This window comes from Orycteropus afer, unplaced genomic scaffold, assembly GCF_000298275.1.
Source record: "Orycteropus afer afer isolate SDZICR_OR568_19922 unplaced genomic scaffold, OryAfe1.0 scaffold00130, whole genome shotgun sequence".
Classification (NCBI taxonomy): domain Eukaryota; kingdom Metazoa; phylum Chordata; class Mammalia; order Tubulidentata; family Orycteropodidae; genus Orycteropus; species Orycteropus afer.
This window is the reverse complement of record NW_006921717.1, coordinates 2,691,534-2,707,238: the sequence shown is the minus strand read 5'-3', so window position 1 is coordinate 2,707,238 and position 15,705 is coordinate 2,691,534. Positions and strand designations below refer to the sequence as shown.

General features: G+C 55.1%; 1 protein-coding gene across 1 annotated transcript in view; it reads left to right on the top strand.

The window, feature by feature from the left end:
- BBS1 (Bardet-Biedl syndrome 1) overlaps positions 1-9,901 on the top strand; it is a 17,049-nt gene extending 7,148 nt beyond the window's left edge. The window contains exons 7-17 of the mRNA XM_007944726.1: positions 52-124; positions 1,703-1,834; positions 2,557-2,663; positions 4,219-4,339; positions 4,499-4,657; positions 6,329-6,398; positions 6,814-6,972; positions 7,716-7,849; positions 8,734-8,868; positions 9,519-9,605; positions 9,815-9,901. Of these exons, the coding sequence (XP_007942917.1) occupies positions 52-124; positions 1,703-1,834; positions 2,557-2,663; positions 4,219-4,339; positions 4,499-4,657; positions 6,329-6,398; positions 6,814-6,972; positions 7,716-7,849; positions 8,734-8,868; positions 9,519-9,605; positions 9,815-9,901 (1,264 nt within the window). The remainder of the gene's footprint in view (positions 1-51; positions 125-1,702; positions 1,835-2,556; positions 2,664-4,218; positions 4,340-4,498; positions 4,658-6,328; positions 6,399-6,813; positions 6,973-7,715; positions 7,850-8,733; positions 8,869-9,518; positions 9,606-9,814) is intronic.
- The last annotated feature ends 5,804 nt before the right edge of the window (positions 9,902-15,705 follow it).

Below are 15,705 nucleotides of genomic sequence, written 5' to 3'. Positions count from 1 at the left end.
GGGGAGGAGGGCAGGGCCCTGCGTGCAGGTGCTAGCCGTCTGTGTGAACAGGTTTCTGCAGCTGGAGCTGGGTGAGATGGAGGAGTTTGTAAACCAGCACAAGTCCAAGGCCATCAAGCGGCAGGTACTGCCCCTTCTCTCCTTTTTTCCCTGTAAAAATCGTTTACAGTGTTCCTTTAGAGACATCACTGAGAAAGAAAACTGCCTAATTGGACCACCACACCCAAGCAGGTTCACTTTGCAGCTGACACTGTGTCTATACTTAGAAAGCTAGAGTGACTCCGAGGTGGCCTGTGACCGAGCACATTTGTTGACTAGAAGTTGTATTTTCCTGAGGGTAAAGGTGAAACATTCTCATCATAGGCAATTTGGAAAATAAAGAAGAGTTTAAAGGAGAAGGCTAGGTGTCTGTAATCCCGTGACCTGGAGGTCACCGCTGTTACCTCTCTGCTACACCTTCTTTGGAAATATGCTCCATCTCCTGCTTCTCTTGTGGACTTAACGTTGCATCTTGAGTGTGAAATAGGCTTTAGGGTTCCATTTTCCAAGGCCCCTTGGTTGTCTCGTTGTCTGAGTAGGCATTGTCTGGTTTTGCAGCTGTCCACATCTGGGTCACTGAAACAGATGTTTCCCTCACAGTTTCTTGGTGGATGTTTCCAAGGCTGTAGTGATGAACCTGAGCAGGGGCAGGACTGACTCCAGGGTGGGCTTCCGGGTTTTGGAAAGCCTCACGGGGACCATCTGCCTCCTATGGGAGGTCCCAGGAGCCCACAGACCCACTCGGGTCTCGGCTTGGCTTGCGTTAGGCCAGTGAGGAACCGTCCTCTCCTAGTGACGTTGGTTTGGATCTGCAGTCATCGCTAGTGGTTATCTTTGAGGATTTAAAACTAGGGAAGTGACTTAATTGCTTAGAAGATGCAGTCTGGGGTGGAGGGATGGTCTTTCCAAACATGTGCCTTGGGCACATGACTGGGAGCCACCACACCCGCATTTCTGGACCCTTTGTCCTTTCACTGGGCACTCCAGGGGACTCCTGGTTCGGTCTTAAAGGCAATCACACAGTGAGCGGCTTTCTTCAGAGAAAAACATGGTTTTGCTAAGTTATTTCCATCAGAGAACTTCCCAACAGGATCAGCAGCCCCTTCTCTCTTGTTTCCAATGGCAATTACGGAAGGAACGTGTGCCGACGGTAGAAACTGTAGAAAACCCTAATGAAGACGTTGAACACCGTCTGTGTCCTCATTGGCTAGATCACCCGTGTGTGTATTTAAGGGTATTTAGCTTTGCAGCGTGTTCTCCGTACATTTTTTAAGCTGAGATTCTACTAACATAAGTGGTTTTACCTCGGTTTGCTTTCTTCCACCCTTCCTTCCCTTCTTCCTTCTTTCCCCTCTCCCTCCCTCCCTCCCTCTCTTCTCCTGTCATTGAATCTGCTTCTACACACATGACTCTGTAATGTCTGGTTTTTGTATCGCATGGATAGTTCATGATTGACTCAGGCAATCAGTTCTGTTTTGGTAGCAGTTTGGGTTTGCTGCAGTAAACACCTTTGCATAAAAGTCTCTCATCACATCTCCGATACGTCCTCTCCCTCCTCATCCTCCTCCCTCTTTCCTCCCTTCCTACGGCATCGTGGCAGTGTCTGGGGCTGGCAGGTGGGGAGCCCTGGATTCCCTGTGTGACCCCCGGGCTCCTTGTGCAGACAGTCATCACCACCATGACCACTCTGAAGAAGAACCTGGCTGACGAGGACGCCATGTCCTGCCTGGTGTTGGGCACTGAGAACAAGGAGCTGCTGGTGCTAGATCCTGAGGCCTTCACTATTCTGAGCAAGGTCAGTGCGGGGCCTGGTCCTGGGCTCAGCCAAGGCCCAGGCCGTAGGCTCCCCCATCCCAGCCCTCAGTTAGTCCATGGCAATACACATTCATTGTGGAAAAACTAGGAAATGGAGACAAACATCAAGGAAACCTAGATACCCCAAAGTCCCACCATCTGCCACACCCACTGTTCCGTTTTGGCACATGTCCTTTGAGACATTCTCACCTTAGACGCAGGTACAGACTTTATTTTCATAAAACAGGATTGTCGTTCAGGATCATATAACCTGCTCTTTTCACTTGGCGAATCTCACGGGTGTCTGCATAAAACCTCATGCCCCTGTCTAGAAGCCACATGAAACCATTGTAGAGCTATGCCTAACCGTGCACCCTGTCACCTCCTGTTGTACCTTTAAGTTGTGTTCTGTCTTTCACTATGACTAATGCTGTGTGACACACCTGCTCGCCTGGACATCTCAGTCCACTGTCCAGGTGTTTCCTCAGGATGCCTTTCTAGGAGCGCCGTAGTTTAGTCCAAGGGCGTTGGCATCATAATAATAAGGCTTTTGCTACATGTTGCCGAGGTCCCCTCTGGACAAACTGTACAAGTTCAAACTGTGACCAGAAGAGTGTGAGTGATGCGGTGGGGGTGCTAGACAAAGAGGTAACTCGGAGGACTTGCTTCAGGGCAGGGAGGGACAGGGCGCCAGGGGAAGCGGCTCAGAGCCTCTCTCCGCAGATGAGTCTGCCCAGCGTCCCTGTGTTCCTGGAGATTTCGGGCCAGTTCGACGTTGAGTTCCGGCTCGCTGCTGCCTGTCGTGACGGCAACATCTATATCCTGAGAAGGTAGCCACATCTGTGACCTCTGGGCGGCGGGAATCATACCCATGACCTCTGGGGCCGCGGGAACCATACCCATGACCTCTGGGGCCATGGGAGCATCTCAGAAGCCCGGTGGTTTCCGGGGCTTACAAGATAAACCAGATGCCTTGGGGCTGGAATCTGGGGCCAGAAAGATCTGAGAACTTGAGACAGGGAGGGAGCCCACGAGCATAGAGGGGGTCTGGAAGCTCACGGGAGGGGTCTGGCGGAGTGGGAGACTAGGCTGGGCGGCTCTAATCCACCAACAGTGCAGTCAGAGGGTGGAGGAGACGAACACAGTCGCACGTGTTCATAAGCTCTTTACTTCCTCACGCACTTGGTTGGTGTTCCTCACCAGACTCCTTTCTAAACCCAGGCGTTGTGTACTGAATGCCTGCTGCACAGTAGGCACTGCACAGGGTGTTAGGGATCTGTTGACGAGCAAAAGCACGGGCCTTGCCCTCCTGGGAGAGACAGACCTTCAAGTCACAAGCCACAGTAACGATGCAGGTTGGATGTGTGCCATGAAGGGAAACTACAGGCTCAGTGGGAAAGCATAATGAGTGAAGACGGTCAGGGAACGGCAGTGTGTGGAGGTGACTTGAAGGTTAAGGAGGAGCCATTGTTCCAGATGAGAGGAAGTGTTGTAGGCAGAGAGGTCTCGTGCAACCCGAGGTGGGAAGACACTGCGTGTGGGACTAGAGCCTGATGGGCAGGGAGGAGCATGGCAGGGAGGAGGTGGAGACCAGGACCTGCTCTGCAAGACCTGGGAAAGAGCGGTGCGGTGGAAAACAGAGAGCGATATGATCCATTTACTTTCAAGGTACTCTGCTGTGTGGAGGGTAGATGGGAAGGGCGCTCAGTGCAGAGCAGGCGGCCGGGGGCAGCTCTTGCCGAGGTCCGGATGGGAGGCGCTGCTGACTTGTGATGGAGGAGAGTGAGGCAAACCTGTGGGTGGTTGGTCGGCGGGGAAAGAGACTCATTGGCTGGGAAACTGACGGTGCATTTACGTGGGACAGGGTCTCACCCTTTTTGACAAAGCGGTGACCTGCTTAGGTGTACCAGCACGGGCTAGCCCAGCCCACGGTAACTCACTGGAAAAGAGAGAGCGGCTGTCAAGTTGTCTGCAGCTCACGGCCAGCCCGTGAGGGTCAGGGGGCGCCAGGCTCCACGGGGTTTTCAGTGGCTCGGTTTCCAGATGCAGGCTGCCAGGCCTTTCTTCCAAGGTGTCTGGTGGACTCAGACCTCCAGCCTTTCTGTTACCAGTTGAGCGAGTTAACCGTCTACACCACCCAGGCTCCCAAGTTCACTGTAAACTCTTGTTAGATGCAAGGTCACCGTACAAGTCACCGCTGAGAGGCGGGAGGGAGGCAGGGAAGGAAAACAAATCGGATATTACCCAAATCACAGGGTGACTAAGTGGTGCGATGGGTCAGGCTTCCTCCTGGAACATTCTGTGGGGCTGAGGAAGAGGAGGGTGAGTCTGGGACATCAGGGGAGAGTTTCTCTGGGGCTACAAGAGGGTGTCTTTATTCCGCAGAGACTCCAAGCGCCCCAAGTACTGCATTGAGCTGAGCGCCCAGCCCGTGGGGCTTGTCCGGGTCCACAAGGTCCTGGTGGTGGGCAGCACCCAAGACAGCCTGCACGGCTTCACCTACAAGGTGTGGGCTCCGGGCAAGTAGCCCTCCCTGCCCCTCCACTCCTGGCTCCCCGGTCCCTCTCAGAGGGGAGCCCCTCCGGCTTCCCTTTCCAGGAACCCCACCACACTTCTTTCTCTCTGAACCCCGAGCCCCCTGCAGACGCTTGCTGTCCCCTTGCAGGGTAAGAAGCTGTGGACAGTGCAGATGCCCGCGGCCATTCTGACCATGAACCTCCTGGAGCAGTGCTCCCGGGGCCTGCAGGCCGTCATGGCCGCGCTGGCCAACGGCGAGATCCGCATCTACCGGGACAAGGCCCTGCTTAACGTCATCCGCACCCCGGTGGGTCCCGACCCGGCAGCTGCTGCTGGCTCCTCCTCTGAGTCTTCTCCCACCCCACCCCGCCCTTGACTTCTGTTGCCTTTCACAGACACAAGTCCCTGTCTGGGGGACAGAAAGTGATGAGTCACCCCTTGCTTTCCAGAGACAGCTAATTGAGATGCAAGGCCAACTGGTGTCCAAGTGCTGAGAGCAGGGAGGGGCCGGGGGCGACAAATGGGGGTGGGATTCCTGGAACTGGAGTCACCAGCAAGTGACGGTTAACTGGTTTGCCAAGTGGGAGAATGGAGAAAGAGAGCCTTCCAGACAGGAAATAATAGCATGGGCAAGGGTGCCGAGGCATGAAGGTTCTTGTTTAAGGAATCCAAGTAGTTTGATGAGTTTGGGACCAGAGTTTTTCAAACTATAAGTTGTGAATCATTAAAGCAGTTTAGTGGGGCACAACCCAGCAGCATTAAAAAGAATAATAATAGAGAATTCACATCATATCACAGCAGAACTGTGTGTGTGCACGTGCACATGCATTTGTGTGTGTGTGTGCTGTGTACATGTGTGCGTGCACCTGTGTGTCCTGGTTTAAGGTGTGACAGCAGCTGGTTGGGCCCACAGTGTGCTGGGAGGGCAGATGGGAGGTGGGTTGGGAGGAAGGTGGGCAGGAACAATTGCTAGAAAAGGCAGGTGGGCCCTAAGCTACAGCTATTGGCCTCTGTGCATCAGACGTCAAAGATACTGAAGGAAACCAAACCCGAGAAAAAACTAGTTCACAGGCCTGGTAGTAGTCTGCGCAGACCACGGCCTCATCTTCCTAAGACCAGACTAGATGTTGGCTGGCTACCACATTCTGACCAGGGACACAGTAGATGGATGCGATCGAATGGGAGCACAATGTGGAACAGACTCAATCAAACTCCCAGACTCACTGGGCCAGTTGAGGCTGGAGATCTCCCGGAAACTTTCACCGTGAGATACCCTTTAACCTTGAGCCAAAACTATTCCGTGAGGTCATCTTTTCACTAAATAACAGACCGGCTCATAAAATAAATACTATGAGCGCTGTGTTCCTTTAAAAAGTGGTCAACACTTACTCTAAAGCAAAGACCAGGGGGCATGGAAACTAGATTACTGGAAAGAGACCCACCAGAATGGAAGTAATGAGAAAGCAGATTCTCTATGTAAAATGTAACCAGTGTCACTGAACAATGTGTACAGAAATTGTTAAAAGAAAATCTAATTTGCTTGAGAGAAGATGTAAACTTTCACTAAAGATACAATAAAATCTTACATAAAAAGAAAGAGAAAAGGCAGGCTGGAGTCAGATGTAGGAGGTAGAGGGACTTCATGGCCTCACAAGGAGGACAGAGCCAGAGCAGTTTCTTAGTGGGGAGTAGACGCACTCGGAAAGGCAGCGGAGGCAGCGCTGGAGGGCAGACTGGGAGAAAGAAGCCAAGACACCTGTTGGAGCCTCTCCCCACAAGACCGGTGACTGAGTCGGGAACCATGGCCCTGCGCTGAGGTTAGAGGGGAGGAGAGAAGTACAGGGAATAGTGGAGAGGTAGCACTGCCCAGGCCTCTCCCCACATCTCACCTGTTGTATCTGGGTCTCCAGCCTTCTCCCCCATCCTGCCCTGCTCCCTGAGATTCTTCCCCGACTAACCTCGGGCATCTCCTCCACAGGATGTGGTGACCAGCCTGTGTTTTGGCCGCTATGGGCGGGAAGACAACACCCTCATCATGACCACAAAAGGTGAGGGGAGCCAGCCCCGGTGAGGCTTTGGGGTGGGGGTGAAAGGGACAGACTAGGCCCTGGGGAAAGAGGAGGTGGGGGAGGAAACCAGGCCTGCAGGTACACAGCCTGTCTGGGCTGCTGCCTCCATCAGGGACAGCTCGCCAGCCCCGTATTGACACCCGGGGCCCAGGCCCTGTGCTGGGGGTGTCTCTCCAGTTCACTTCCGGTTCCCAGTGCCCAGAGGCACAGCTCCAGGAGCGGCACGAGCCTGGTAATTGCTGAATGAACTCACGAATTCATGGCGGGAAATTATAAGACATACCTCACACCCTCCAGAAATCAGGGTCTCCTCAGGAAGCCAGCGCTGTGTGAGGGGGTCCGAGTGGGAATGTGAAGGAGACCTGGGCCCAATCGCCGTGGCTTCCCTCCCCAGGCGGCGGTCTCATCATCAAGATCCTGAAGCGCACGGCCGTGTTTGTGGAGGGGGGTGGAGAGGCAGGCCCCCCGCCAGCCCAGTCCACCAAGCTCAATGTGCCCCGGAAGACCCGGCTGTATGTGGACCAGACCCTGCGAGAGCGTGAGGCTGGCACCGGTGAGGCTCGGGCTGGCCCTCCCTCCAGCTCCTCCACTGCCCCTTCAAGCAGCAAGGACTGGGTGAAGGCCACCTGGGGGCCCAGCACAGTGGGAGGGGACCTAGGCCATCGAGCAGACCTGGCTCCTCTGGGTGTCCTGGGGCAGCCTCAGAGGGACGCCCTGCTCAGTAACTGTACCTCGAAACGTGAGTGCCAGGGGTGGGACGAGGGCCCTGCGGTGCAGAGGGAGCGGTCCTCCCCATGCAGGAATTCTCACCCACGAGGGAGGACTGGACCGAGAGTGTCCCCCTCAGTTCTTCCTGTTCATTCACTCATTGGTCCATCCATCCCCCAGTAGCCTTGTGCCAGGTGCCTTGAATTGGCGAGTCTCTATCTCCAGGGAGAACGGTCTGCCTGGGCAGCTTTGTATCTTGTGAGAGTAGGCCATTTCTGCAGAAGCTAGTGGCACCCACAAGAAGGAAGAAATCATTCTGCCAGGGAGCCCGGGAAAGGCTAGAGTGAGAGGGACATTGCAGGGACGTTGCAGATCCACCACCAAGAGGCACAGGGAAGGGCGGTCAGGCAGAGACGCAGGGCCCTGATCCTGACTTAGCAGCACCTCCCACTGTAGGGGCCTGTGCAGTGCAGAGAGGAGAGGGCCATAGGGGTGGAAGGGTCGGTCAGAGGCAGCTCTGAGAGGCCCGAACGCACAACTCCTGCTGCCTCCCCACCCCCATCAGCCTCGCCCTCTGTCCCCCCCCAGCCATGCACAGAACCTTCCAGACAGACCTCTACCTGCTGCGTCTCCGCACCGCCCGGGCCTACGTGCAGGCCCTTGAATCCAGCCTGAGCCCTGTGTCTGCGACGGCCCGGGAGCCACTCAAGCTGCACGCAGTGGTGAGAGCGGGTGGGGAGCCGGGAGCCTTGGGGCCAGGGGCCAGAGGTGGGAGGTCAGAACCCCTTGCCCTCACGGTTAAGGTCCAGAGTCAATTCCAAGCCCTTTCTCATCTTCCCACAGGCCCAGGGCCACTTTTGTGAGAGCTCTCCTCACCTGTCCCTCCTGAGCTGGCCACAGGCTGGGACAAGCTCCCCTATCCCGTGCTGTGCCTCTGATAAGCCCCAGACTTGAGGTGGGGGACATGGGGTGGGGACAGTAGTCACAGAAGTCATCACTTCCCAGGAGGCTGGTGGGGTTCTAGCACTGGTGTGGGGAGAACATGGTTCATTTCAGTAACAGGGCAGCCCAGGGGCTCTGCAGGCCTGCCTCTGGGAAGGGCCGTCCAGCCCCCGGCCAGGCAGTCTGAGGCTGCTCAGAACAGGTGTGTGTGTCGGGGGGCGGGGTGCATGCTCAGACCTCAGACGGAGCCAGCGACCTGGAGGTCAGGGCCTCCACCCAGCTCCGAATGGTCTCTGAGGTCTGTCACCGGATCCAGCTGGGTGTCCGATTTCTCTAAAGAAAGTGGAGGGATATGAGGAGGGAGAGGCTGACGGGAGAAAAAGGGAGGCCCTGAGGCCCCCCCAGGATGAGTGGAGGTGAGTCGGGTCCTGGGAGGAGAGGACAGGGCAGGGCTGGGGACACGGGGAACCCAGGCCCTGCTCCAGCCCCTTCCCATCCCTAGGCCTCTGCTGCCCCCGCTGTACGGGAGCCACTGCTGGGGCCTCTGGCACTTTGAGGGGCAGACGGACAGCGTGAAGCTGGTGGAGAAGGGCGGCCTCAGGGCAGCGTATTCAGTGGGCTGGGGCCCAGGGTCTGAAGGGCCTTCTCCGTTCACCTGGCACAGGTCCAGGGCCTGGGCCCCACCTTCAAGCTCACGCTTCACCTGCAGAACACCTCGATGGCCCGGCCCATCTTGGGGCTGCTGGTCTGCTTCCTGTACAACGAGGCGCTCTACGCCCTGCCCCGGGCCTCCTTCAAGGTACTGGGCCTTCCTCACTGAGACGGAGGTTGGGGCTGCCTGGTAAGAGAGCCACAGGGCCCCACCAGGCTGAAGGTGAGAAACTGATGGGGCCTGCAGGTAGACCCTCCACCCACAGCAGGGCATCGGAGGGGCACCCACGCCCTGCCCTTACCGCCACTCTTTCAGCCTGGGCCAGGGTACAGGGAGCCCGCGACAGGGGCCGGCAGACAGCTCTGTACCGGGGTTCCTCTCATGGCTTCTCTCAGAAGCCTGCTGGGGGTGTGGGGGGATCCCAGAGCCCACCGTGTGTCACAGCTGTTCCTGCAACAGATTGGAGCCCTCCCTGCCACAGGGGGCTCTTCCACAAAGGGAAGAACTGAGTTTCCCCAGGGCCCAGGTTTGACCCCGAGTTGGGAGACCAGAAACTGAGAAAGACCCTGAGGTATGGAAGAAGTAGCCGTGGGTTTGGTGGGTATCGCGAGGCCTGTGTAGCCTGGAACATCCCCTGCCCCCACGCCAAGTCCCTGTCGGCAAGCATTCCTGCCCACCACGGGGGCTGGTGGGATTTGGCTGAGCCAGTGGGCAGCAGGCAGGAGAGTGCCTGGAATCTGCTCGAAGCTGTCCGGCCAGGAGGCTTGATTTCCTTACTTCTCTGTCACCAAACTTAGGTCCCCTTGCTCGTGCCAGGGCTCAGCTACCCCCTGGAGACCTTTGTGGAGAGTCTCAGTGACAAGGGTATCTCAGACATCATCAAGGTAGGTTGCCCATTGGTGGTACTTGGAGGACAAGCTGGGAACCTGTGGGGACAGGGCGGCTGAGTGGGGAGTGGGTGTCTGCACAGTCAGGGCCTCCTGGCCTCCCCCGCCCCTGGGGCCTGTCACTAGGACCAATACAGACCAGGCCAGGCTTGGCCTTTGCGGGGGAGGGGGTAGACGGTGTGTGCCCCACTGCACGCCCCCCACAGGTGCTAGTGCTTCGGGAAGGGCAGGCCGCGCCCCTGCTGAGCGCCCACATCAACATGCCTGTGAGTGAGGGGCTGGCCGCCGCCTGAGCCCAGAAAGCCTGTGTGGAGCCAGAGCTGACAGACCGCCACCTCCGCTAGGCAGACAGGCCCCTGCCCAGCAGGGCACTGTGGCAGCATCCCTCTCTCCTAGTAAGAGCCCCGTTCTTACCACCCCCACGGCTGGGCCTGGGGCAGCAGCGCAGTGAGTGCCCGGAACCCACTCCGGAGGCCCTGAGCTCTGGCTGCTCCTCCTGCCCGTTTCCTCCAGAAACCAGACTCAGATCCCGAGGAGGAGCACGCACAGGGTAGAAGGGAGGGGCGGGAGAGGCCAGGCCTGCTGCTCGGGGGCTCCCCGGGACCCCTTGCTCGCTCCTGCCGAGGCCTTCCTTGGTGCAGCCGAGGTCCTGCTCCAGCTCAGCCTGCAGGCACAGCATGTGCGCTGGGCTCCCCTCGTCAGCTGACCGGGGAGCCCCTCCTGCCGTTCTGCAGGCTCCACTGAAGGGTCTTGGCCCCATAATGCTCGCCGAGGGCTGCAGGGGGAGGAGGTGGTGCAGGAGGGCAGAGGGCAGCTCACGACAGACCCTGAGGACCACACACAACTGACGGCCGGCGGAGGAAAGCTAAGCTGGGCAGAGCAGAGGTGGGGCCAGGGGGCACAGGGGACGTGGCACAGAATCGCCTGTCAGGATCTTCTCCTGGGCCCTGGCGCCCAGCTCCATTATGTGGCCACAGTGTGAGGGAATTAGCTGGAAGGCCAAGGGCCAGGGGCGTTCAGTGAGGCTGAGCAGTGAGCAGAGGGCCAGAGACCCTGGGTGCCTCCTGAAGCCCCTGGCCCCCCTCATTGCTCTCTGTGGGGCTGGTCCTACCGGGCCACCCTGTGCCATGCTCCTGGGGACCTTTACTGTCCCCTGCCTGACCAGGTGCAGCCCAGCACTTGTGGACAGCTCAGGCTTTGGGGTGGGAACCAAGCCCTCTGGGCTTCAGTGTCCTCGTGTGTGAAATGAGGGCTTCTGACCAGATTGCTTCTGACCTCCTTCAACTCTGACAGCCCGTCAGCTTGGCAGCCCCTTGGCAGGAAACAAGGAGCTGGCTCCACAAAGGTGATACTTGACAGGAGCCACTGCAGAGCTTTGGCCCTTGAGCCAAGGGCCCCGAGCTGGCTGCCACGCCAACCTTGTGTCTAAGACACAGTAGGAGACGAGTGACACCACAGCCCGCCCCCACCCTTGCTGTGGCGAGGGAAGAAGGGTCTGCCCGCCCAACCACAGCTGACATGGGCCCCTGCTGGCACAGAGCAAGTGCCTTAGGATGGCAAAGGGTTTCCACGCCAACCCAGGCACAGCTGGAGGCAGCAGCAGCTCAAGAAGTGGGGTGGAGGATGTGTCGCTCCAGAGGGCAGCGGTCAGTTGGACCTGCACAGGGTTCATCAGAGGGGGCGGAGCCTGCCCGGGAAGGCAATGAGCTTGTCCTTGGAGCTGCGCTGGTGGGGCCTTGCTGTCACCGGGAGGGCAGCGTGTGGGTGGGCCAGATGACTTACGATCCCTTTCCCTCACTCAAGCTATGAACTGGGAATTAGAAACAAAAAAGATCGAAGTCTGACTCGGAGCTGGTGGTGATGGCCCGGGAGAAACTTCCCACCGGTGCTGTCACCTGAGGAAACTGATCCAGGGGCTTTGCAAGGCTCTAGCCTTCTGGAAGCAGATGACCGGCCTGCCCTCGGAAGTGCCTCTGGCTGGGTCTGAGTCCCGAGCCTTCCGGCTGGTGGTTAGTGCTTAAGCATCTGCGCCATCCAGGGACTCCAGGAAGACCGTGTAGCCATTATTAAAAATATGGACGTGAACAGCACTGTTGGACAAGTGTACACAAAACAAGAAACGGTGTGTGGTACCCACTGCACACACTAGTTAGAATAAGGAATTGCATATGTTAGGAGACAAGGGTGGGTGTCCTTTTTTTTTTTAATGTTTATCAAAAACCACGCACCTGTTTAGTTGTATGGAACTGGGTGGCTGACGCTGTCTCAGCCCGTGCCCAGCACTGCTTCCCTGCTGTACGCACTTCACTCCGTACTCTCTCCCCTAAATGCGCGCACACACCTGTGTCTGGGTTTCTCAGTCCTTGACTTACCTGCTGACTCCACCCCACAGACGGGGTGACAGCACCCCCCCCTCCCATCCTCGGTTTGTAGTTGAATAAAGGGTCACTGTGTGGATTACCATGTTTCACCATGTGGAAGTGACTTGCTGTGCAGCCAAGGGCTGGGCTCTAGTTAAACCCCTTTTTCTGTATTTTCATGGAGTTAAGGAGCCGTGGTGCAGTGGTTAAATGCAGGAGAAAGAAACCCTGCAGGTTTGGGGGAATGGTTTTTATATGGAGTTGTTCATTGCTTGTGTTTTTTCTTTTGTTTTCATTTGCTTGCTTTTCTGTATTTGCTCTCTGCAAACCCATCACTGTTGATCCCAGCTCACAGAAAATGCCCTGTAAATCTTTGAGGAAAGCAGACTGCCCCATCTTTCTACCAGTTGCTGATTCTCCCCGCAGGCGTCCCCAGGTGGCACAAACAGTTACACGCTCGACAACTAACCGGAAGGTTGGTGGTTCGAACGTGCCCGGAGGTGCCTCAGAGGAAAGTTCTGGTGATCCACCAGCTCAGTGGCAGCCGACAACTTCTCCCCCGTCCTACTTTCCCGGCGCCTCCGTGAGGCCCGCCTGCTGCTGGGAGCTGCTGCCGAGCTGTTCCTCCGGGGAGCCCTCTGCCTGTCTCCCAGGACGTCCCCCCATCCCTGGACCCCACGTCCTACCCCTTCATAGTTCTTCACCTCATTTGGTGAAGAAGCTTATATTCAGGTGGCTTCTTTTACGTCATTAGGGTTAAAAATTTTAAGACACTGCTCGCCTGAGAATTTCTTCACTCAGTTCTGTGCATGCGTCAGTCTGGCGGGCTTAGAAAACTCAAAGCTGGAACTATTTTCACATTAGCAGGACTCCTCTGCCTCCAGCTCCTGGTAACGCTGTCGAGCACCTGGTCCCATGTCACTCCTGCTTCTCTCCCCCAGAGGTTTTGACGTGTCCTGACGCACCCGACTGTATGCCGCACTCACGTACTGGACACGTGGCGGCGGGGGGCCTACACACATCCGTCCTTTCTTTAGGACTCCCTCCCTTCGTGTTCTCTGTTCTCTCCGGGGCCCCTCGCAGGCCCGGCATCTGATCAACGGGAAACGCCAGGACGAACAGCAGTGTCCTCGGAGTTTCTTCTCATACCGGCTTTCTCAGTTTTCTGGGAGACTTTTATCTTCCAGCTGTTCTGAATTTTAAAAAATAAAGGTTCCCACTCGTCTCTTTTCAGTCTTTAATGGATATGTTTTCAAAGCTGCATCTGAGAATACTGTCTTTTTCCCTTTTATTCTTTCCATCATCACTGCTGCTTCTGAGCTGTCTGTTTACCTCCAGGAGGAGGACTCTAACTCGGGCCCCAAAGGGCTTACACGCACAGCGTGAAGGTGAAGATGAGCCATCGCTCCTGGCATCTCACTGGCGGCAGCAGGGAGCACTGCCCGTCTCCCACCTCGGTGCTGGGTACAAAGGGGGAGTCTACTCCTCAGGACGGCTGGCCAGCTCGATGTAAGAGTTTGCAGTTTGAGTTGACAGTCCCTGGATGGTTCAGAACACCCCGAACTGGAAATTTCAAGCTGGGCAGGGTTGGTGTGACATGAGGCAACTGACAGGCAAAAACGTTTCCTCTCTGGAAGAATTTGTAACTTAACCTCAAAGAATCCCCGTTGATAAAATTCCAGGAAAATAGGAACTCGCAGAAATTGCAAGAAAATAAGGTGTTACGAGCAAGAAACAACAGCAGGCAGAATCAGACCCCCAAGGATTTACTGAAATCACCAAACACAGACTATAAAATGTGTGTTTTCAATATATGTAAAGAAACCAAGAAACTTAAAATGCGAGTAGAGAGCAAGAGATGATAAAGGGATGAGGCAGATAGGGAAGAGAACTCAAGAAATGAAAAAGTCCTTGAAGTAGATGAATTGGTAAAGTGCTTTTTAAGACTGGATGGGTGGTATTGTAAAAAGTCAAGGAAAGGTTCATATGTGAAAACTTCCTGTGTTGGTTCCCAGCGTGGGGAGGGGAGGGAAAACTGCTAGGTAGGTAGGAGACAAGTATTGATTTGGGTGAAAGGCAAGGCAATATACCAAAGAGGAACAGTGACAGCACAGTACCACCAAGGAAAAGGAGCCGCGGGGTGGGGCACGAGAGGGACGGACGACAAAGGTGAGCCTTTACAGACACAGCCCTGCACTGTCAGTGAAGACAGACACCAGCCACAGGGACACAGATGGACACACTGGCTGCATGGCCAGGCGTGGCTCAGCGAAAGGGAGTATACGCGTGACCATACAGAAGTTTGGTAGCTATTTCTACACACGTACTTGTGCTGTAAGAATGTCCACAGATAGGGTAGAGCTAACAAGGGTCAAGGTTATGGTAGCTCCTTAACCACAGCCAAACACCCTGAGAGAATGAGTCACTGGGCCCACAGGCTCAGGACCATGGTCATGGGGGACATCAAGCTCAACTGGCACAACATACTACACAAAACATTGTTCTACAGCCTACTTTGGTGAGTAGTGCCTGGGGTCTCCAAAGCTTGTGAGTGGCCATCTAAGATGCAACAATCAGTCTCTCTTCATCCAGAGCAAAGAAGAAAAGAAAACCAAAGACACAAGGAAACAGTTGGTCCAAGGGACCAGTGAACCGTGCACTCCTCAGCCCACATGACCCTGAGACCAGAAGAACTAGATGGTGCCCGGCTACCACTGTCAGCCACCCGGAAAGGGATCACTGCAGGAGATCCTGGGTAGAGTGGGGGAAAAATGTGGACCCAAACTCAACATCAATAAAGACCAGGCTGATTGGTCTCATAGAGACTGGTGAAACCCCTAAGACCATGGCCCCAGTAACCCTTTAGGTCTGGAATTGAACTCACTCCCATGGCTTCCAGCCAAACAGTAGGGCTACCAGGTAGGTGCACTCCTTAGAACAACCAACCATGGGAGACCGGAAGGGCAGTATTTGCACAGGGAGATAGCTCAGAGGGCAGGAATGCATAGGAAAGGACTCGGGGGGAAAAGGTAACCACAGGGAAGAAGTGGGAAGAGAGCCATTACATTGTGGAGACTGCACTCAATGCCATGAAACAAAATGTATGAACTGTTGTATGAAAAGTTTTAGCAACTGAAGAAAGAATTAACTGGATGCTAGAAGTGTAGAAGCTCTCCAGAATGTCCAGAAACAAATAGGTAATATAAGCTATGAAGAGGCAAGAAGGATGGAGTCGGAAGATCTAATAATTCCAATAGGGCACCAAGAATATCTGAAGACATAATGATTGAGACTGTTCTAGACCTAACCAAAGGCATCAATTGAGAGAATCAGGAAGCTGAATGAATCCCAATAGGATAAATGAAAAGAAGTGGCCATGTCACAGTAAAACCACAGCACACCAGAGGGAAGATATACAAAGGAGAGAAAGAGTGTCTTCATGATGAAAAAACGTGGAAACAAATGGTGGTGACTGTTGCACACATGGTGAATATAATTCATGTCACTGAACTGTATGTGTAAAAGTAGTTGAAATGGCAAATACTGTATTTCACGCCAATAAAAATATTTTTAAAAAAATCTTCAAAGGAACAATTGGAAAAAAAAAAAAAAAAAGTGACACCTGACTTCACAACAACCAAATAGACCAAAAGCTGGCAGTTTTATATGTTCAATTTTTTGAGAGAAAATAACTACATTGAAACCTGTTCAAGTAGGAACCTGTGTAAGGCAGGAAC